Source organism: Gopherus evgoodei, chromosome 7, assembly GCF_007399415.2.
Source record: "Gopherus evgoodei ecotype Sinaloan lineage chromosome 7, rGopEvg1_v1.p, whole genome shotgun sequence".
NCBI classification, from domain to species: Eukaryota; Metazoa; Chordata; order Testudines; family Testudinidae; genus Gopherus; species Gopherus evgoodei.
This window is the reverse complement of record NC_044328.1, coordinates 45,169,036-45,190,528: the sequence shown is the minus strand read 5'-3', so window position 1 is coordinate 45,190,528 and position 21,493 is coordinate 45,169,036. Positions and strand designations below refer to the sequence as shown.

Here is a 21,493-nt window from a genome sequence, read left to right as displayed (position 1 = left end):
GATGAGTAGGAACTTGGATACCATTGTGATGAAAGTGGCATAAAACCACATATGATTACAATCAGGAGAAAATTCAAGGAAGCGGTGTCAGATCAACTTTGCAGCACAACTTACCTGATAGGGGGGGAATTTGGTACCAAACACCAAGTGGCTGCATTTCTGACAGTTTTATCATTCTGTCCAGGTGCTAGTTCTTGCGCCAACAAGAGAGCTGGCAATCCAGGTAGCTAGGGACTTTAAGGATGTCACAAAGAAACTCACAGTGGCTTGTTTTTATGGAGGAACGCCATATCGTGGACAACGTAAGTACATGTTTAGAATTCGCTTTGATATCTGCTCTTGTTTCATGAGAATCATTCAGGGAATAAAACTGGCTATTTTCCTTAAGGTTTCACTTCAGTAAAAACTGAAATTATTTTAAAAAGAAAAGGCAGTTCAGGTTGGCTCCATCTCTACTAAAAGAATCCCAGGGGATTTCTGTCCAAATGTATAATTTATTTGCTTCAAAGGTTATAACATTTGTTTTAAATTTATAAAGAAATAATCTTGTTCCTGAGTGGATGAACACTGGGGCCAGATGACTGTCCAAGGAAAGCAGAGTGCTCATTTTAAAGTTCGAGTGATGGTGGTCCAGTTTAGAGGGTAGTGAAACTGAACAAATCAATCCAGTTCTTGTCTATTAATTGGTCCCTGCCATCTTGTAATGTTGCTTTCAGCTTCAGTAGTTTGTGGCTCAGATACCTCTCATGTGATCGGAGAGTATGTTAAGGAGCTCAGCCTTGAACTTGCACTTGACGTCAGCACTGTAGAGTGACAGCAAGAAATGCAGAAATAAATGATTGGATAGATTGTCACTTTTTTATTTAAAAAAATAAAGTGGGAACTCAGTTGGGAGAAGAGAGACTGTAAATTATGATGAAGTCCTGATAGTGTTAAATGCAAATTGCCTTCCGTCAAAATCTTCATTTTCATTCATTCTCATTAAGTTATCAGTTTTGGTTTTAGGATAGCAGTCCTTATAGAAGGCCACAGATCACTGCCAGACTCCTTTTACTTGTGACCTAAACTGATTTAATCCTGTCTCCAAAAGTGAAAGGTTAGGGCATTAACTACCTAGGCTTTAAATTAGAAGTATTACTGTAAATTGATAGTAGTTTACCAGCCCTGGAAATTCTGTGATCTCTAAGCATTCTTACACATGTGCTGTTTTGCTGCCCTTTCTTCCAGTTGAACATATTAAAAATGGCATTGACATCTTAGTTGGGACTCCAGGACGAATTAAAGACCTCCTTCAGCATGGCAAGCTGGACTTTTCCAACGTGAAGCATGTTGTTTTGGATGAAGTTGATCAAATATTGGACATGGGCTTTGCTGAACAAGTGGAGGAAATTCTAGCATTTGCTTACAAAAAAGGTAGTACTGAATTTCTATGAATATTGCATTGTCTAAGAATTTTTCTGATACATAAGTGTGCGTATGTGTATATATTGGAATACTTTTTTTGAAGGAAATGGTGGAAGCCTTATCAATTGAAACATTTGAAACGCACATTGTCAAAGCAGTAGGAAATATAAGAACAAAAGAATGGCCACACTGGATCAAACCAAAGGTCCCTCTAACCCAGTATGCTATTTTCCAACGGTGACCAGTGAGAGGTGCTTCAGAGGGCACGTACAGAACAGGCAATTATTGAATGATCCATCCCCTGTCATCCATTTCCAACCTCTGGCAGTCAGAGGCTAGGAGCACCCTAAGCATGAGGTTGTATCTATAACCATCTTGACTAATTTAGTTCTTTTTTGAGCCCAGTTATACTTTTTGCCTTCGCAATATCCTCTGGCAACGAGCTCCAAAGGTTGACTATGTGTTGTGTGAAGAAGTACTTCCTGTTTTTTTTGTTTTGAACCTGCTTCTTATTAATTTCATCAAGTGACCCCTGATTCTTGTGTTATGTAAATAACACTTCCTGATTCACGTTCTTCGCAGCATTCATGATTTTATAAACTTCTACCATATCCCCCTATTACTTGTCTCTTTTACAAGCTGAACAGTCCCATTCTTTTTTAATCTCTCGTCATAGGGTATGTAACAGTTTCCATTACTCATTTTTGTTGCACTTCGCTGTTTATGTTCCACTTCCAATATTTTTTTTTTTAATGGGGTGACTAGAATTGCATGCAGTATTTGAGGAGTGGGCATGCCATGGATTGATATAGTGCATCATGATATTTTCTGTCTTGTCTTTTTCTCTATATTAATGATTCCCAACATTTGTTACATTTTTTGACTGCTGCTGCATATTGAGCAGATGTTTTCAGAGAACTATTCACAATAACTCCAAGATCTTTCCTGAGTGGTAATAGCTACTTTAGACCCCATCATTTTGTATGTCTAGTTGAGATTGTTTTCCAATGTGCATTACTTTGCATTTATCAACATTGAATTTCATCTATCATTTTGTTGCTCTGTCACCCAGTTTTGTGAGACTACTTCGTAACTCTTCACAGTCTGTTTTGGACTTAACTATCTTGAATAATTTTATATTGTCTACACATTTTTGCACCTCACTGTTTTACCCCTATCTCTGGATCATTTATGGCTATGTCGAATTGTATCGGTCCTGGTACAAATCGGTGGGGGACACCACTATTTACCCCTCTCCATTCTGAAAACTGATCATGTATTCCTACCCTTTGTTTCCCATCTTTTAACCAGTTAATGATCCCTTCCCTCTTATCCCATGACCACCCTTGTCCACATGTTTGTTGACCCTCTCATAGAATCCTAATAGATTGATGAGGCATGATTTCTCTTTACAGGAGGCATGTTGACTCTTCTCCAACAACTTGTGTTTACCTATGTGTCTCATAATTCTGTTCTTTACTATAGTTTTAACCAGTTTGCCTGGTATTGAAGTTAGGTTTACTGGCCTGTAATTGCCAGGATCTCCTCCAGAACCTTTATTAAGAATTGTCACATTAAAAGCTGATTTATATAATAGGCTACATTTCAGACCTATGTTATACGAAATGATTTGCATTGATAGAGGGTGGACTACCTGGAGGTCACCTGCATCTCTGTTCCAATGCATGTTCATCCTGAGGGATCTATAAAAATAGGCTGTGCATTTTGCAGTGACAGCTACTGAATGTTAAGCTGTCTGATTTGGAATAGAGCATCAAGTCTGTATTGCATGATAATATAGTGAATGTGCTGAGCATCATGCTGAAAATAATAGTAAACCATCAGTTGAGTTCATCCTTTTATTTTGCTCTGATTCAAATATTGGAAATTTTTGCTATTGACTTAAATGGGGAGCAGTTTTGGTCCTGTTGATACTTAATCAATTTTTTCCCACTTTTAATCATTATACGTTGGTTATTGTAGCTGATCAGTATTAAAATAACACACTTCTCCATCTCCTATATAAACTTATTAGCCTTCTCAAAATTTTGAAAATTATGCCTATTGCTTTATAACTAGTCATTATAACATGGAATCTGTAACGAAACATCAGTTCTTATATTGTAATACTACTTGGATTATTGATAGTGATGTGTTGTTTCAAAGATTCTGAAGACAACCCCCAAACACTGCTGTTTTCTGCAACTTGTCCACACTGGGTGTATGATGTGGCTAAAAAATACATGAAATCCAAATATGAACAGATTGATCTTATTGGAAAGAAGACTCAAAAGACGGCTGTGACTGTAGAGGTAAGTAGTTTCGTTACTGAGTGGTATAGGTGCTAGGGTTTCATAGTATGGATAAATATGGGTTATGGTTCTGACCTTCAAAAGGTATGATGTTACAGTAACTAAAGCTTAATTTTCTTTTGGCAGTGATTAAAATTAACATAAAGCTTTTTTGTAAAAATAATTTTATGTGGGAAAACAATATTTTTGTTTTCTTGGGTTTTTTTATTTATTTTAAATAAAAACCTAAAAATTTTAGAGGATTTTAAAATCAAAATGTTGTCTTTGTGTAAAGATGTTTAGCTGATATCCTGTTGAATTACAGCAGATATAAACATATTTTCTTTCCCGAACAGCATTTGGCTATAAAGTGTCACTGGTCTCAGAGAGCAGCAGTTATTAAGGATGTCATTCAGGTTTACAGTGGCAGTCATGGACGGACCATCATATTTTGTGAAACTAAAAAGGATGCAAATGAACTGGCCCTGAATGCTTCGATTAAACAGGTATTGATGTGTGAAAAGGTGGTCATGGTTGTAAACATCAAGGCTAGAAATTCCTGAAATGAAGATAGGAGGGCAGCCATACAAATAGAATTTTATGGTAGACTTCATGTTTTGTCATCAAGGCTGTTTTTTTTTAGACATTTCAGAAAGCTGCAAGTTTCTCCTTGACCATCATGATGATAACTTTTTGGCTGCAAGATCCTTGGAGACAGGAACTTTGTTTTTTGTGTACTGTACAGTGCAAAACACATTGCTGACACTATACAATAAAAATAATAATGGAACAGACATCACAGCTGTTTGGATTCCTGATTCTTACAACCATGCATCATCTGAATAATGGGTATTTGAGATACAGGGTGTCCTATAAACACAGTATTACATTTACCCTAGGACTGAAAGGCCTACTCACCCTCTTTTTAAAAAAAACCAAAAAAAAACCACACCCCTCTTGAGCCATTAATTCAGGTCTTGTAGAGTATATTGAGCAGGCCTTTTGCACAGAGATTAATTTTACTCATAATGAAGAATAATCCTGGATTCTTACAGAGCAAATATTGTTTTGATGTTGAATGTTAAAATCAAGGAAAAGAGGGAATTGGTGAAGTGCTGATATATTTAGTATTCAGTTAAATGGGGTTTACTGTACAGGCTAGACATAATTAGTTCTGTAGCTTGCTTTTTTCTGTCCTACTTGTGCATGTAGAGATTCTGTGTAGTTCATTAACAGTAAACCAGATAAATATGCTAATAACTTTAACAAGGTTGTGGAGTGACACTCACAAACACTTGTGATTTTTATGCTCATATTAACCCTTTGAGGCTAGGTGAGTGTGAAGTTCTGTGTTGTATTTAATAAATTCTGCTTTTGCATATTGTATTGAGAATTCTCACTTCTAGATCCTGATCTCTTCCCTGTTAGACAAATTTAGGCACCGCCTCTTTTCTTGCAAATACCAGAGGCAGTTCATACTTGTCAGTTGGGCTTGGCCATGTTGCTGAAAACTTTGTGCCATATTCTCTCTTGCCTGCGGGGAGCTCTTCCAGGCAGGGACCTTGGTCTTGATTCTCATCTCATACTAGTGTTAGATTTTAAGTTTTTGTATCTTCAGTGGAGTTACTCCTGAGTTACACCAGTGAAAGTGAAATCAGGATCAGGTTTCGTCTTCATATCGGCCTGTAAAGCATGTAGCACCACAGTTGGTGCTATCTGCTGCTGTGAACAGTGTTTGGGGTTGTGAGGAACAGCAAATTGTGCCACCGTTGTCATTGGATTGCTGCTGCATAGATACCCTGTGTTGGATGAAGTCTTAATGATCTTTTTCTTTTGACAGGATGCCCAGTCATTGCACGGTGATATTCCACAGAAACAGAGAGAGATCACGTTAAAGGGTTTCAGAAATGGAACATTTGAAATTTTGGTTGCAACCAATGTAGCTGCCCGTGGTTTAGATATCCCTGAAGTTGACCTGGTCATACAGAGTTCACCCCCAAAGGTAAGAAATGGGTATGAAAAAATGAGTCAGCCATTTTTTATATGACAGGACAGCAATGGCAGATGATAACTTTATCTGCTTCAAATAAAGAAAAATGTTGATTTACTGGTGATATGAATTTACGTAGATTTTTTTTCTAACTGCAGGTGTAAAATTTTCCTGTTGAGCATTTATTTTTTTGATTAAATTAAATGTAGGTGTTTGTCCTCCTTTTTTGTTTATTATGTCTTCTGAAGCCCTTTTTCAATATTTCTAAATTTATTTTGAATTCCATGTGTTTTTCCAGTGAAATTTCAGATTGTATGAATCCTTTATTCATAGATTCTAGGGCTGGAAGGGACCTTGAGAGATCATCAAGTCCAGTCCCCTGCCCTCATGGCAGGACCAAATACTGACTAGACCATCCCTAATAGACATTTATCTAATCTACTCTTAAATATCTCCAGAGATGGAGATTCCACAACCTCCCTAAACAGTTTATTCCAGTGTTTAACCACGCTGACAGTTAGGAACTTTTTCCTAATGTCCAACCTAAACCTCTCTTGCTGCAGTTTAAGCCCATTGCTTCCTGCTCTATCCTTAGAGACTGAGGCCATGTCTACATCTAAAATTTTGCAGCGCTGGTTGTACAGCTGTATTAGTACAGCTGTATAGGGCCAACGCTGCAGAGTGGCCACACTTACAGCAACCAGCGCTGCAAGTGGTGTTAGATGTGGCCACACTGCAGCGCTGTTGGGCGGCTTCAAGGGGGGTTCGGGGAACGCGAGAGCAAACCGGGAAAGGAGACCAGCTTTGCCGCGGTTTGCTCTCGCGTTCCCCGAACCACCCTGCAAACCGCAGGGAAGGAGACCTGCTTGCTCGGGGGTTCGGGGAACGAGAGAGCAAAACGGGAAAGGAGACCAGCTTCGCCGCGGTTTGCTCTCGCGTTCCCCGAACCACCCTGCAAACCGCAGGGAAGGAGACCTGCTTGCTCGGGGAACGCGAGAGCAAACCGCGGCGAAGCTGGTCTCCTTTCCCGGTTTGCTCTCGCGTTCCCCGAACCACCCTGCAAACCGCAGGGAAGGAGACCTGCTTGCTCGGGGTTCCGGGAACGCCAGAGCAAGCCGGGGAAGGAGACCAGCTTGATTACCAGAGGCTTCCTCCTTCCACGGAGGTCAAGAAAAGTGCTGGTAAGTGTCTACATTGGATTACCAGCGCTGGATCACCAGTGCTGGATCCTGTACACCCGAGACAAAACGGGAGTACGGCCAGCGCTGCAAACAGGGAGTTGCAGCGCTGGTGATGCCCTGCAGATGTGTACACCTTCAAAGTTGCAGCGCTGTAACTCCCTCACCAGCGCTGCAACTTTCTGATGTAGACAAGCCCTAAGGTGAACAAGTTTTCTCCCACCTCCTTTTGACACCCTTTTAGATACCTGGAAACTGCTATAATGTCCCCTCTCAGTCTTCTCTGTTCCAAACTAAACAAACCCAATTCTTTCAGCTTTCCTTCATAGGTCATGTTTCCTAGACCTTTAATCATTCTTGTTGCTCTTCTCTGGACCCTCTCCAATTTCTCCACGTCTTTCTTGAAATGTGATGCCCAGAACTGGATACAATACTCCAGTTGAGGCCTGACCAGCACAGAGTAGAGCGGAAGAATGACTTCTCATGTCTTGCTCACAACGCACCTGTTAATGCATCCCAGAATCATGTTTTCTTTTTTTTGCAACAGCATCACACTGTTGACTCGTATTTAGCTTGTGGCCCACTATAGCCCCCTAGATCCCTTTCTGCCGTACTCCTTCCCATTCTGTTCCCCTTCTCGTCCCATTCTGTATGTGTGAAACTGATTGTTCCTTCCTAAGTGGAGCACTTTGCATTTTGTCTTTATTAAACTTCATCCTGTTTACCTCAAGACAGTTTCGCCAATTTGTCCAGATCATTTTGAATTATGACCCTATCCTCCAAAGCAGTTGCAATCCCTCCCAGTTTGGTATCATCTGCAAACGTAATAAGCGTACTTTCTATGCCATTATCTAAGTCGTCGATGAAGGTCTTGAACAGAGATGGTTCCAAAACAGACCCCTGCCGAACCCCACTTGTTATACCTTTCCAGCAGGATTGGGAACCATTAATAACTACTCTCTGAATACGGTTATCCAGCCAGTTATGCACCCAACTTATAGTAGCCACATCTAAGTTGTATTTTCCTAGTTTATTGGTAAGAATATCATGCGAGACCGTATCAAATGCCTTACTAAAGTCTAGATATACCACATCCACCGCTTCTCCCTTATCCACAACACTCGTTATCCTATCAAAGAAAGCTATCAGATTGGTTTGACATGATTTGTTCTTTACAAATCCATGCTGGCTGTTCCCTATCACCTTACCACCTTCCAAGTGTTTGCAGATGATTTCCTTAATTACTTGCTCCATTATCTTCCCTGGCACAGAAGTTAAACTAACTGGTCTGTAGTTTCCTGGGTTGTTTTTTATTTCCCTTTTTATAGATGGGCACTATATTTGCCCTTTTCCAGTCTTCAGGGATCTCTCCTGTCTCCTATGATTTTCCAGAGATAATAGCTAGAGGCTCAGATATCTCCTCTATTAGTCCCTTGAGTATTCTAGGTTGTATTTCATCAGGCCCTGGTGACTTGCAGGCATCTAACTTTTCTAAGTGATTTTTAACTTGTTCTATTTTTATTTTATCTTCTAAACCTACCCCCTTCCCATAAGCATTCACTACCTTAAGCATTCCTTCAGACTTCTCGGTGAAGACTGAAATGAAGTCATTAAGCATCTCTGCCATTTCCAAGTTTCCTGTTACTGTTTCCCCCTCCTCACTGAGCAGTGGGCCTACCCTGTCCTTGATCTTCCTCTTGCTTCTAATGTATTGATAAAGTCATTTAAGTTTGATACTTCCAGTCTTTTACCTGAATCTGGTGTTACTCTTCCCCTCCAAGGTTTTATTTCTTCTTCATGGCAGTCAGGAGGGTCACTTCATTTCCAAACAGACTTCCAAGAGCACAATAGAGCATACCTCTGTGAAACCTTGTATTTCACACAGACTACTTGCATTGAGTGAATCAGATTTGTTTTCTGATGTTGCAAGATGGGTTGCACTAGGTTTTGTTGTTCCTCTTTTGGCTAGACACTTCCCTCTTATTTGAACCTTGCATTTTCTTTTTAATGTTTACTGTCTTTCTGGATAGTTAAACCTGTTATGATAACCCTCCTACAAAAACCTCTTTATACAGCAGGAATAAGGGAGCTTGGTTTTTATAAAAATCATCTAGAATGCTTTTAAAATTTCTAGATGTTTTGTGAAACCTTCTAGGCCTTTTAATTTTAGAAGACTTAAATGTGTTCATGTTAATTTTCATTTTTAAAGGATGTGGATTCATATATCCATCGGTCTGGGCGCACAGGAAGAGCTGGACGGACTGGAATTTGTATCTGTTTTTATCAGCCAAAGGAAGAATATCAATTAAGACTAGTAGAACAAAAAGCGGTAACAGTCTAGCTTTCTTTGGGGTTTGTTTTGTTTAATCAGTCATTCAACATCTAAAAATACAGTGTGCGCATATATTTTTGGGGACCTCACAGTCAAGTGCTGTGTAAGGCCACAGGGTTCCAACCTTGAAATAGGCAGGGCCTAAAATGGTAATACTAGTCTTCGAAAAGTTTTTATGTACTGTGCTGTGTTGTCTTCTGCAGGTTTTCCTATTCAAATAATTTCCTTTCAAATATAAACTTTGCCAAGGCTTGTTGATGTGAAACTTCATGTGTATACTTGTAGCAGTTGGTGTCTGATAGATTGTGGAATGATTACATGTTCTTTCTGTGTACTACAAAAATCTGTCTTTAAAGGAGAACTTGAAAGGCTGTTCTGAAAACAATGTCAAAGCATTGAAGGTACTGAATCAGTAATGTGCAGGCTTTTAAATTGACAAATTAAAATGAAATACTTGAAAATCCTCTCCTATTTCACTTACCTGCTGAGGCTTGGATTTAGAGTTGTGTAATCCCAACAAAGATTAGATGGTAGAAATCCCACTTTTTGCATTTCCTGTTCTGTTTAGTGTCATCAGCTGCTGAAGGCTAAACAGAGAATTTTGAACTCTAGGTTCTCTTTCTTTTTGGCATGTATTAAACATTCATCTGAGAACTTTACTTACTTCAGGAATGTTTAATGGAAAGAGGTAAAAATTATACAATAAAAGTAGAGCCTTGAACCAACTATTGTCTCAGTTCCCTGGCCTCATTCTGTCCCTCATGTTTTCAGTTTCCTTTGAGGATTAAATACTCTTGCTCTGTATGATTAAATTGTTTTCAGTGTCAATCCATTGCCATTGCACAAACTATTATACTGGCTTTCGGCTAAGATCATTATGTCTAAATCTGATACATCTTGTGTTGTGGGGCTGGTTTCTGATCTAATGAGTCTTTCCCATTTCTAATGTCTTTGATTCAAATATGTGATCATGACACAGGTACCCACACATGAACAGAGATAAGAATAATTTTAATGTGTTCTATTTTTATAGTTTTTAAATTGTCATGGTTAAATAAAGATTGAACAAAGGACTAGTAAGGGAATGGTGGCCTTGGAAGCAGGACTTGACGAGAGTTTAGTTCTGTTGAGTAATGTAGGGAAAAGACCTTGAGCTGTAATTCATTTTCTCTTCTCAATTTCAGGGCATTACATTTAAGTGTATAGGTGTGCCTACGGCAACAGATATAATTAAAGCTTCCAGTAAAGATGCTGTCAGGTATGTTCATTATCTGTCCACAGTTACAAGATGTCTTGAACTTGTAGAAGAAAAATATTGATGCCAATACGGAGATGTAAGACTCAGTCCTGTTACATATACAGGCATACATCTCTGTCTCTTATAAAATCAGTTGCCTTACATAGGTATGCTGGCTGATTTCAGTAAGATATTAGCAGTAAGCCCCTGTGTATTTCATCGCCTCACACAGCAAAATGTTCTTTTTAAAAATATATGTTGTTAAAAGTAACTTTCAATTATAATCTATCAAACCTAAGTAGTAGAATAGAAATGTACTTACTTATAGGGAAACTGACTTATTCCTAGCAGTTGCTATTGATTTTTAAGAATTGTTACTATATTTAGTATAACTAGAGTAGCCTTTTAGTTAATGTGTCTGTGGTAGCTCACACTCTGCGTTTTGTATCAGATTCATTATTAATGTTGCTGTTTTCACTCTGTTCAGCTTGACTCCTAGCTTTGTACACATCTAACACTTAGTTGGTGGAAATCTCTTATCCACCACCACCACTGAGGACCCTGTGCTCCCCCCTCAACTAACCCCTTCCTTGCCCACCCCACCCCCAGAAACTGTGCTCACTAACCCGCTACTGTGGATTAGGAGGATTTTCGCACCATATCATCTCAGCTGCTGATTGTTTGAGGCAGAGAAGAGGGTGGGGTGGATGACCTCTGGAGAACGCAACTCCTGGAAGAGGGAATCTGGCTGCCCAGCGCTGCAGCTGAGAGCTCTGCCTGGGTGTGTATTGCGAGCAGACATCCAGTACGAAATGACAGTTGGGGGGACAGATAACCTCTCCCGCCCTCCCTAAATGGTGCCCTTGCCCTGGGGCCGGAGGATTTTTCCCAGGAGAGAGAAAAATTGGTGGGGTCTGTGCCCGAGCTTGGACACCCCCTCCCCCATTCATGCCCCTACTTCACTGTCTTGAAAGCTTTTTCCCCTGCGTATTTGTGAGTGATGTGTTGATGCTTTCCGTATATCATTTACAAAAGAGAGGTGGTTTACCACTAGTCAGTATCAAATCTGACGGTCTTGAACATACATATCTGATAATTGTAAGTTTGGACCCAAATCAGCCTTCAGTTGTGCATCTACAACAGCCACTGAAGTCAGTGATCGCTGCACCTATGTAACTGAGGGCCTCCTGTATCCATCAATAACTGCAGTGATAGGATCAACTAGCCAGCCAAATAGGCCCTTTCTAAATGTAATATCTATCACTGTTAATTAAGATGACTAGGTATAACATTCTATATTTCTAAGAATTTCCTTGAATACAGTCTAATAGTATGTATTTTCTGTATATCAAGAATAGACTTTGCCAGTCTAGTATGATTTAGAAATACTTGTTCAGTCTGAGATTGGCAGAGGTTTAATAATATAACTTGAGGGGCTTTATCTGGAGTTGTGACCACCCTTCTCTTTCCATGTTGCTAAATGGGACTGGGAGTTCCAGCATGGAAGAGGCTGAGGGCTTGTCTACATCAGAAAGTTGCAGCGCTGGTGAGGGAGTTACAGCGCTGCAACTTTGAAGGTGTACACATCTGCAGGGCACCACCAGCGCTGCAACTCCCTGTTTGCAGCGCTGGCCGTACTCCCGTTTTGTCTCGGGTGTAGAGGATCCAGCGCTGGTGATCCAATGTAGACAGTTACCAGCGCTTTTCTTGACCTCCGTGGAAGGAGGAAGCCTCTGGTAATCAAGCTGGTTTCCTTTCCCGGTTTGCTCTCTCGGTCCCGGAGCCACCCAGCAAACCGCAGGGAAGGAGACCTGCTTGCTCGGGGTTCCGGGACCGAGAGAGCAAACCGCGGCGAAGCTGGTTTCCTTTCCCGGTTTGCTCTCTCGGTCCCGGAGCCAGCCAGCAACCCGCAGGGAAGGAGACCTGCTTGCTCGGGGTTCCGGGACCGAGAGAGCAAACCGGGAAAGGAGACCAGCTTCGCCGCGGTTTGCTCTCTCGGTCCCGGAACCCCGAGCAAGCAGGTCTCCTTCCCTGCGGTTTGCTGGCTGGCTCCGGGACCGAGAGAGCAAACCGGGAAAGGAAACCAGCTTCGCCGCGGTTTGCTCTCTCGGTCCCGGAACCCCGAGCAAGCAGGTCTCCTTCCCTGCGGTTTGCTGGGTGGCTCCGGGACCGAGAGAGCAAACCGCGGCGTTCCCGGTTTGCTCTCTCGGTCCCGGAACCCCGAGCAAGCAGGTCTCCTTCCCTGCGGTTTGCTGGCTGGCTCCGGGACCGAGAGAGCAAACCGCGGCGAAGCTGGTTTCCTTTCCCGGTTTGCTCTCTCGTCCCGGAACCTCCCTTGAAGCCGCCCAACAGCGCTGCAGTGTGGCCACATCTAACACCACTTGCAGCGCTGGTTGCTGTAAGTGTGGCCACTCTGCAGCGCTGGCCCTATACAGCTGTACTAATACAGCTGTAACAACCAGCGCTGCAAAATTTTAGATGTAGACATGGCCTGAGAACTATTTGCCTAGTGAGCTATTGGTATGCACTGCCGTTGGAGATACAGGTTTAAGCCCTCCCCCAGCTTGGCTACCTTTGTCAGTGGTAAGTGTCAGTGTGTTGAAGCAGCAGGCTCTGGGAGTGGGAAGTAGTTCACTCAGCTCATCAGTGACATTATGGTGTGCTACAAAAGGCCATTGACAGATGCTCAACAGGGATCTTATTTATTGCTCATGATGAAATGATGGTCACTACAGGATCTTCTGTGTGGAGCATAAAAGGAGGGAATTGGCTTCACCGGCAATACAGAGTATTCTTGGGGCAAAGGGCACTCTGCATATGTTGTAGCCTTCTCTTGGGTGGTTAGCTCAAGGTTTTCCAAGTGACTGTCTGGGTGCCAAGCTGGGAGATGCCTTAAAGAGGCTGGATTATCAGAGGATAGGGACTTGCCACTTGCAGAGTATCAGGCCCCTTTGAAGGTACCCAAGATTGGTGCACAAAAATTGAAACACCAACAGTAACTAGTCACTTCTGAAATTCTTGGCCTTAACCTTTGAATTAGTCTTAACAAGTTAATAAAATTTCTCTTACACAATTGAATTTTGTAATGTTGGCTTTCTGTATATTGACCTATCAAATCTTTGCTGTAAATACATAGGTCTTTGGATTCCGTTTCTCCTTCTGCCATCGACTATTTCAAACAATTAGCTACGCGGCTGATAGAGGAAAAGGGGGCAGTGGAAGCTCTGGCTGCAGCATTAGCCCATATTTCTGGGGCTACTTCCATTGAACAGCGTTCCTTGCTCAACTCAGATGCGGTAAATAATACTGTTGCATGTCACTGCTGTGCTCAGAGCACTGTATGAACTAATCCTCCTAACACCTCTGTGAGAGGGGTAAATATTCTATCCATCTTAGAGTGAGAGAGATTATGTATTGAATGGTAAGCAGTGTTGCAAATTTACTGAATAAGTGTAACAAGGCCTGATGCCCTTCAGCTCTCTGTGTCTGAAACTAGCCCTCGCCATCTGTTTCTGGCACCGTTTAGTTATAGAGATTGTTGCCTCCATTCTCCTTTAATGAGGTACTCTCGAGTTGTTAGCCCAGTCCAAACAGAGCTTCCTTGTTGCTTTCCCAACTAAGTGCCTGAGCTGCAGCTATTGTCGACCTTGCATCAAATTCCAGTTTTCTTAACTAAAATCAAATCTTAGTGGCATAGTACAGAAAACAGGGGAACTTGAAACTAGTTAATATATTTTGCTTTGACCGGCACTAAGAAAAGGACCCCTAATCTGTCTCAGGTCTTAACTCCAGAAAAGTGTGATACCATAATGGAAAACTTCAGTTAAGTTTTTTGAGCCAACAGGAGGGTTTTTGCTGCTGGCTTAATCTGTCTTTCTGGAAAATGTTTCAAGTCCCAGCATATTTCAAGGAACAAGAGAGTCCAGCAGGTAATCTCTGGGAGTATCTTGTTACAGGAAAGACCCTGTAGAAGAAGCTCTCTCTTTGATGTGGGCAGAGGTTACCCAACTCCAGTTCATCTTTGGATGGGAACTGTTCTGAAGGCAATGTAACGAGATGAAAGCTATTGCACTGACACCGGATTGCCTTTCCGTATGCTGGCCTGCACTAAGTTTTCTCATGTCTCCTCCTTTTGTAATTTTATAAATGGATAGTGATGTGCATCTAATAACTGTTCCTCCGCTTCCCGCGAATATATTCGCTCTAAAGACTGATACCAACATGTATTTCTAGCTAGTCTTCGTTTTCTCTTGAAGGCTTTTATTATCATTTGAATGGAGGGTGCCTTTATTCCAGACAGCCTACTTGTTAGCAGAACAGTAGAGCCTTAAATATTACAGTAGTCGCAAAGATGTATATAGGAATTCATATTCAACAGATTGGACACTATCTGCCAGAGTCTGGTTTAGTTCTTCATTGTAAACACATTTCTCTGTTTGTTTTTAAAGGGCTGTGTGACAATGACATTACAATGTTCAGTAGAGATGCACAACATGGGCTATGCCTGGCGAGCACTAAAAGAACAGCTTGGTGATGAAATAGACAATAAAATTCCCAAAATGCATTTTCTCAAGGGAAAGATGGTGAGATGGTTTATCCTATTGTTTTGTATGTTTGTTTTATTTGGGGAATTTAAGGGCATCTTCTCCTTTTAATGCAGGTATTGGCTTCTACCATGACCACATCAAAGTTGTGTCTGTGAGGAGCGTTGTTTTTCTACATTTTGCCTCTATCCAATGACAGAGAAGTTAGGAAATTAACTCCATATAGGAACCCATCATGTTACACTAATGGGTTGAAATTGCTTCTCTTTCATCAGTAAAATAGACAAGTAGTTCTTATTACTCACACTTATCTGTAAATACTTTGCAATCAGCAGTTCAGGGACTTGGCTTAGTTGAGTCACTTGACTCCTGCGCAAAGAGCATTGACAAAGAAGTTGTATTGCAGGAAGCTCGTGCCCTACCTTTGAACAGATACATTACTTTAGGGAAGTGGGGCTGCTATCAGCACCAAGCATTTGATTCCTCATTTCTTGGCAAATCTAAAATTTTTATTTCCCACAGAATATAAAAAGGCACTCTCAAAATAGAGCAGGCACTCTGCTACGGTGTTACCTTCATATTTACTTAGATTTAATAAGCAGTGTTTCAGGTGTAGTCTGTTATCGAAGTTAGTGTGCCAGTGTGTCTCTTTTTGGATGCCAGCTTGGAGAGTAAATGAATATTATTTCTGTTGTGTTTAGGGGGTGTGCTTTGATGTCCCTACAGCTGAGCTAAGTCGTATACAGGTATGTTCTTATTGCTAGAGGGCCTTTAGAATCCTTTTTAGGACGTTTAAGCCAAATACTGTAGCTGCTACTTACATGATTATACTATAGTAGTATAAGGCTTGCAGTTTAATGCAGAGAGTCCAAAACTTTTGTGCATGAAGGGAGCTGCATATTCATTACAAAATATACTCTTTCGTGCTATTCTCGTTAACTGAACATATTTTGCTGCTTCTGACTTTTTGCTTGTCTGTTCATTGCTTTCCTCTTCTTTACAAAATCCTGCGTTGTTTTCTACATTGTATCTTGGCCTTTCGGCTGCTGCCAACCTCCCTAATTGAGGGCATTAATAGTAACCAACTTACGCTGTGGTTATTCTCTCCTCTGTCCCATGACTGTGAATTGTAAGGGTTTTAATGACTAATATTGACTCTTGTCCATAAGATGGATCTGATGAACTAGTTCGGTGAGGGTGCGGTTGGTTTTGAAATAACTTCTATGAATGTGCAGGCATGCAAATTCAGTTCCTATGTTTTCATGATTTCTTTAAATGAATGCATTAAACTTGTTTGATCAGGAACAATGGCAAGATTCAAGACGCTGGCAGCTGTCCGTAGCAACGGAGTTCCCTGAGCTAGAAAAAACTCCGCGTGAAGCAGGCCGAGGTTTCTCTAACTTCAGGAATGAGAGGCAAGGAGGTGGTGACCGTAACAAAAGTAACAGATTCAAAAACGGAGGCCAGAAACGAAGTTTTCACAGAGCATTTTAGTAACTAATTCAGTTGATGTAGCTATGGGACTACATAATGCTTGCTATATTGAAATTAAAATCTCTTGAACTTTCCCATTTGTTTTTGTTACTTGCTAAACGGGTCACTTGTCTGTAAGTGAGGATGGCAACAAAATCTACTTGCTGAAGTGACATAAAGTTCATTTTAAAAATCTTGCTGTTTTCTTCCAGTGACTTCCACTCTTGACGGACATGTTTGAAATGTGTAGTTATAAAAATATAAGCTAACAATTCACATTTTTGAATGAAATCCCTTTCTGCCTATATGTATCAGGACTTACTGTCACACTAAGAACCTGCCTCTTTGGGTATGTCTGCACAACGGCTGTGAATGACTGACTTGCATTAAAACAGTAAAAATAGCAGCATGGACGGTGCAGAGCCCAAGCTCCAGCCCAAGTCACCACGTCCACAGTGCTGTTTTTAGCACGAGCCCTACTAGTGCAAGTCTGCCTTCTCAGGCTGGGTGCTCGCTCCAAGCTGCAGTGTAAGTATATCCTTTAAGAGGCAAATGGTATAGAGTTGGTGTACTGATAATGTGAAATTCGTTTGTTACAGTCTCTTCTACTGTGCTTATGCTGTGTTAAGTGGACAAATTTGAACATAGCTGCCATAAGACTTCATCTTTTCATTTTCTTTTAATGTTACAATTTAAAGTCTTTCTTAAAAAAATACCCCTGTGGGATAAAGAGACCTCCTGTCCCCTGCAGGCACTAAAGCTTACCCTGAGAGTTCTGATGCTTTTTCCCACCATACTTTAGCTTAGCTCCTGCTCTCCTTTGGCGTCTGATGCACTGTGGGTTTTAAATTAACAATTCTCAAGGTTCTCAGTGAAATTGACTGTTTGCCTTGCCATCCCATCCTCACAAAACATCCACAAAGGTGAAAGATGTAGATAATTTTAAAAATCATGGGACCTGAGAGCCACCACGGTGCCCTTGCAGAACATGGTAGAACGAACCCGAGTGCTCTGGGGCAGTCCATCAGCATCCACCCCCATCTGCCGCTGGTCACGCACCATCCTTTCTTCTCCACAAGCAAAAAACATGCACCTTAAATCTCAAACTGGGGGTCAGGACCCTTCAGGGGTTTGTGAGGTTATTACATGAGGGGTTCACAAGCTGTCAGCCACCACCCCAAACCCCCTCATTTTTGCATAATTCCCCCTTTTTAAATTAAATGCCACAGTGTTGGGCTGTTGAGATGTTCTTCTCACCACAGGGAGGTTGAATGCTATTGTATTATGGTCACTATTTCCAATTGGTCCTGTTATAGTTACCTCTTGGACCAGCTCCTGCGCTCCACTCAGGACTAAATCTAGAGTTGCCTCTCCCCTTGTGGGTTCCTGTACCAGCTGCTCCATGAAGCAGTCATTTAAAGTATCGATAAATTTTATCTCTGCATATCATCCTGAAGTGAAATGTTCTGAGTCAATATGGGGATAATTGAAATCTCCCACTATTGAGTTCTTAATTTTGATAGCCTCTGTAATTTCCTTTAGCATTTCATCATCACTATCACTGTCCTGGTCAGGAGGTCGATAATAGATCCCTAATGTTATATTCTTATTAGAGCATGACATTTCTATTGTCAAAGTTAGACTCAGGACTCACAGTTTGTCAGACCACTCTGTTTTATTAGCACAGCACTCTGCTAATAACACCCAGGCCATGTCTACATCTAAAATTTTGCAGCGCTGGTTGTTACAGCTGTATTAGTACAGCTGTATAGGGCCAGCGCTGCAGAGTGGCCACACTTACAGCAACCAGCGCTGCAAGTGGTGTTAGATGTGGCCACACTGCAGCGCTGTTGGGCGGCTTCAAGGGGGGTTCCGGGACGAGAGAGCAAACCGGGAAAGGAAACCAGCTTCGCCGCGGTTTGCTCTCTCGGTCCCGGAGCCAGCCAGCAAACCGCAGGGAAGGAGACCTGCTTGCTCGGGGTTCCGGGACCGAGAGAGCAAACCGGGAACGCCGCGGTTTGCTCTCTCGGTCCCGGAGCCACCCAGCAAACCGCAGGGAAGGAGACCTGCTTGCTCGGGGTTCCGGGACCGAGAGAGCAAACCGCGGCGAAGCTGGTTTCCTTTCCCGGTTTGCTCTCTCGGTCCCGGAACCCCGAGCAAGCAGGTCTCCTTCCCTGCGGTTTGCTGGGTGGCTCCGGGACCGAGAGAGCAAACCGCGGCGTTCCCGATTTGCTCTCTCGGTCCCGGAACCCCAAGCAAGCAGGTCTCCTTCCCTGCGGTTTGCTGGCTGGCTCCGGGACCGAGAGAGCAAACCACGGCGTTCCCGATTTGCTCTCTCGGTCCCGGAACCGCGAGCAAGCAGGTCTCCTTCCCTGCGGTTTGCTGGCTGGCTCCGGGACCGAGAGAGCAAACCGCGGCGTTCCCGGTTTGCTCTCTCGGTCCCGGAACCCCGAGCAAGCAGGTCTCCTTCCCTGCGGTTTGCTGGGTGGCTCCGGGACCGAGAGAGCAAACCGGGAAAGGAAACCAGCTTGATTACCAGAGGCTTCCTCCTTCCACGGAGGTCAAGAAAAGCGCTGGTAACTGTCTACATTGGATTACCAGCGCTGGATCCTCTACACCCGAGACAAAACGGGAGTACGGCCAGCGCTGCAAACAGGGAGTTGCAGCGCTGGTGGTGCCCTGCAGATGTGTACACCTTCAAAGTTGCAGCGCTGTAACTCCCTCACCAGCGCTGCAACTTTCTGATGTAGACAAGCCCCCAGATAGTTTGTGCCTTGCATGGTGCTCACATTATCTTATTTATACAGATAAAAAGGCAAGCACTTAACAAGTTAACAAAGGAAACAGAATCTGATAAGTTTACCTGGGCTAGGCATGCATATCTTATTTCCTTACTAACTATTACCGATCCTCTGTTAATGTTTCGCCATTAGCACCCTTGTTTATGCCTAATGTTTCTTTTCCTGGCACCTGTATTTCAACATTTCTTATTTCTGCTTAAAGGTACATACAACATTTCTTTAATCCATTCTTATTTTTACAATTTAATTCATTCTACTTTCACACTATCCATAGAGATTCTATGGAATGTGGATTCATTTAAGATTTTTACTTCATTTGATTCTACATTTTCTTTCACATACAGTGCCACTCCCCACCCCCCCACACGACCCGTTCTGTCCTTCTGATGTATTCTGTAACCTGGAATTGTGTCCCATTGATTGATTGCTCTCAGTCCACCAGGTTTCTGTGATGCCTATTATGTCAATATCCTCCTTTATCACAAGGTACTCTAATTCACCTATCTTATTATTTAATTTCTAACATTTGTGTATAAGCACTTAAAAAACTTGTCACTGTTTATTTGTCTGCCCTTTTCTGATGTGTCAGAATCTTTGTGTATGTTTATCATCTGATCTGGCCCTTACATTATCCTCTTCCATTCTCTGCTCCTGACTATAACCTGGAGATTCTCTATCATTAGACTCTCCCCTAAGAGAAGTCTGTGTCCGATCCACATGCTCCCCTGCAGCAGTCGGCTTTCCCTCATCTCCTAGTTTAAAAACTGCTCTACAACCTTTTTAATATTTAGTGCCAGCAGTCTGATTCTGCTTTGGTTTAGGTGGAGCCCATCTCTCCTGTATAGGCTCCCTCCATCCCAAAAGTTTCCCCATTCCTAATGAATGTGAACCCCTCCTCTCTACACCATTGTCTCATCCACGCATTGAGACGCTGAAGCTCCGCCTGCCTATCTGGCCCTGCGTGAGGAACTGGGAGCATATCTGAGAATGCCACCATAGAGGTCCTGGATTTCAGTCTCTTCCCTAGCAGCCTACATTTGGCCTCCAGGACATCTCTCCTACCCTTCCCTATGTCATTGGTCCCTACATGTACCACGACCACCAGCTCCTCCCCAGCACTATACATAAGTCTGTCTAGATGACTCGAGAGATTCGCACCAGGCAGGCAAGTCACCATACAGTTCTCCTGGTCATCACAAACCCAGCTATCTACGTTTCTAATTATCGAATCTACCATTACTAACACCTACCTTTTCCTAGCAACTGGAGTTCCCTCCCCAGAGAAGTAACCTTAGTGCAAGAGGCAACCCCAGCACCATCTGGAAGGAGGGGCCCAACTACTGGAAGGTTTCCTTCTGCTCCCGTTGACTACTTTGCTTTCCTGGGCCTTTCATCCTCCTCAACAGCGCAGGAACTGTCTGACCAGAGGTGGGACAATTCTACAGTATCCCGGAAAGCCTCATCAACATATCTCTCCGCCTCTCTTAGCTCCTCCAGTTCTGCCACCGTGGCCTCCAAAGTCTGTACGTGGTCTCTGAGGGCCAGGAGCTCCTTGCACCGAATGCACACATACGCCACTCGCCCACAGGGCAAGTAATCATACATGCTACACTCAGTGAAATAAACTGGAGAGCCCCCACTCTGCAGCTGGGCTTCTGCCTACATTGTCTCCTAGTTAATGAAAGGGTTGTTTAAAGCAAGAAGTTTAGAATATAGTTTGGTTTATAGGTTTTAAGGAGAATAAAGGGAAACAGATAGAACTGGCAAGGGACCTCTGCTACCTTCCCAAACTCCCTTGTGAAACTCTCTGTTAGCAGCCCCTGTTCGCAAAGCTCCCTGGTTGCTTGTGCGCTGCTTTATAAAGCCCTAGCCTGAGTGAATGCCTCGCCCACTTATTAATGCTCAGCCAATTACCAGAGGCTTCTAGCTTTCAGACCTTCCTTTGAAGCTCATAGCTTCCAACTGCCAGCCACAGCACACAGTCCTTCAAACAACCAAACAAACACAAGTTCAGCACACAGAAAGTAACCCCTAAACAAACACACACTACAAACAGTTGCTTTCCCCACAGATGCTGTATTTGCTCCTTCACCTGGAGAACTCCCTTGCGAAACTCCCTGTTAGCAGCCGCTGTTTGCAAAAAAAATTATTTAAAAAATAAAAAATTGATTAAAGGGAATTAGCTGATCTGGAAAGCAGATCATGCAGAAACAACCTTAGAATCAGAGGAGTTCCTGTGGGAG

At 42.5% G+C, this 21,493-nt stretch overlaps 1 protein-coding gene across 2 annotated transcripts in view; it reads left to right on the top strand.

Moving 5' to 3' along the window:
* Positions 1-16,641, top strand: part of DDX21 (DExD-box helicase 21) — a 28,069-nt gene extending 11,428 nt beyond the window's left edge. The window contains exons 5-15 of one of the 2 annotated variants that reach the window (XM_030568121.1): positions 185-302; positions 1,228-1,413; positions 3,553-3,716; positions 4,052-4,201; positions 5,536-5,697; positions 9,073-9,192; positions 10,380-10,453; positions 13,569-13,728; positions 14,881-15,015; positions 15,678-15,722; positions 16,279-16,641. In XM_030568121.1, coding sequence (XP_030423981.1) covers positions 185-302; positions 1,228-1,413; positions 3,553-3,716; positions 4,052-4,201; positions 5,536-5,697; positions 9,073-9,192; positions 10,380-10,453; positions 13,569-13,728; positions 14,881-15,015; positions 15,678-15,722; positions 16,279-16,470 — 1,506 coding nt within the window. In that variant the 3' untranslated portion in view covers positions 16,471-16,641. The remainder of the gene's footprint in view (positions 1-184; positions 303-1,227; positions 1,414-3,552; positions 3,717-4,051; positions 4,202-5,535; positions 5,698-9,072; positions 9,193-10,379; positions 10,454-13,568; positions 13,729-14,880; positions 15,016-15,677; positions 15,723-16,278) is intronic. The other variant, XM_030568122.1, reaches the window with a different exon arrangement.
* The last annotated feature ends 4,852 nt before the right edge of the window (positions 16,642-21,493 follow it).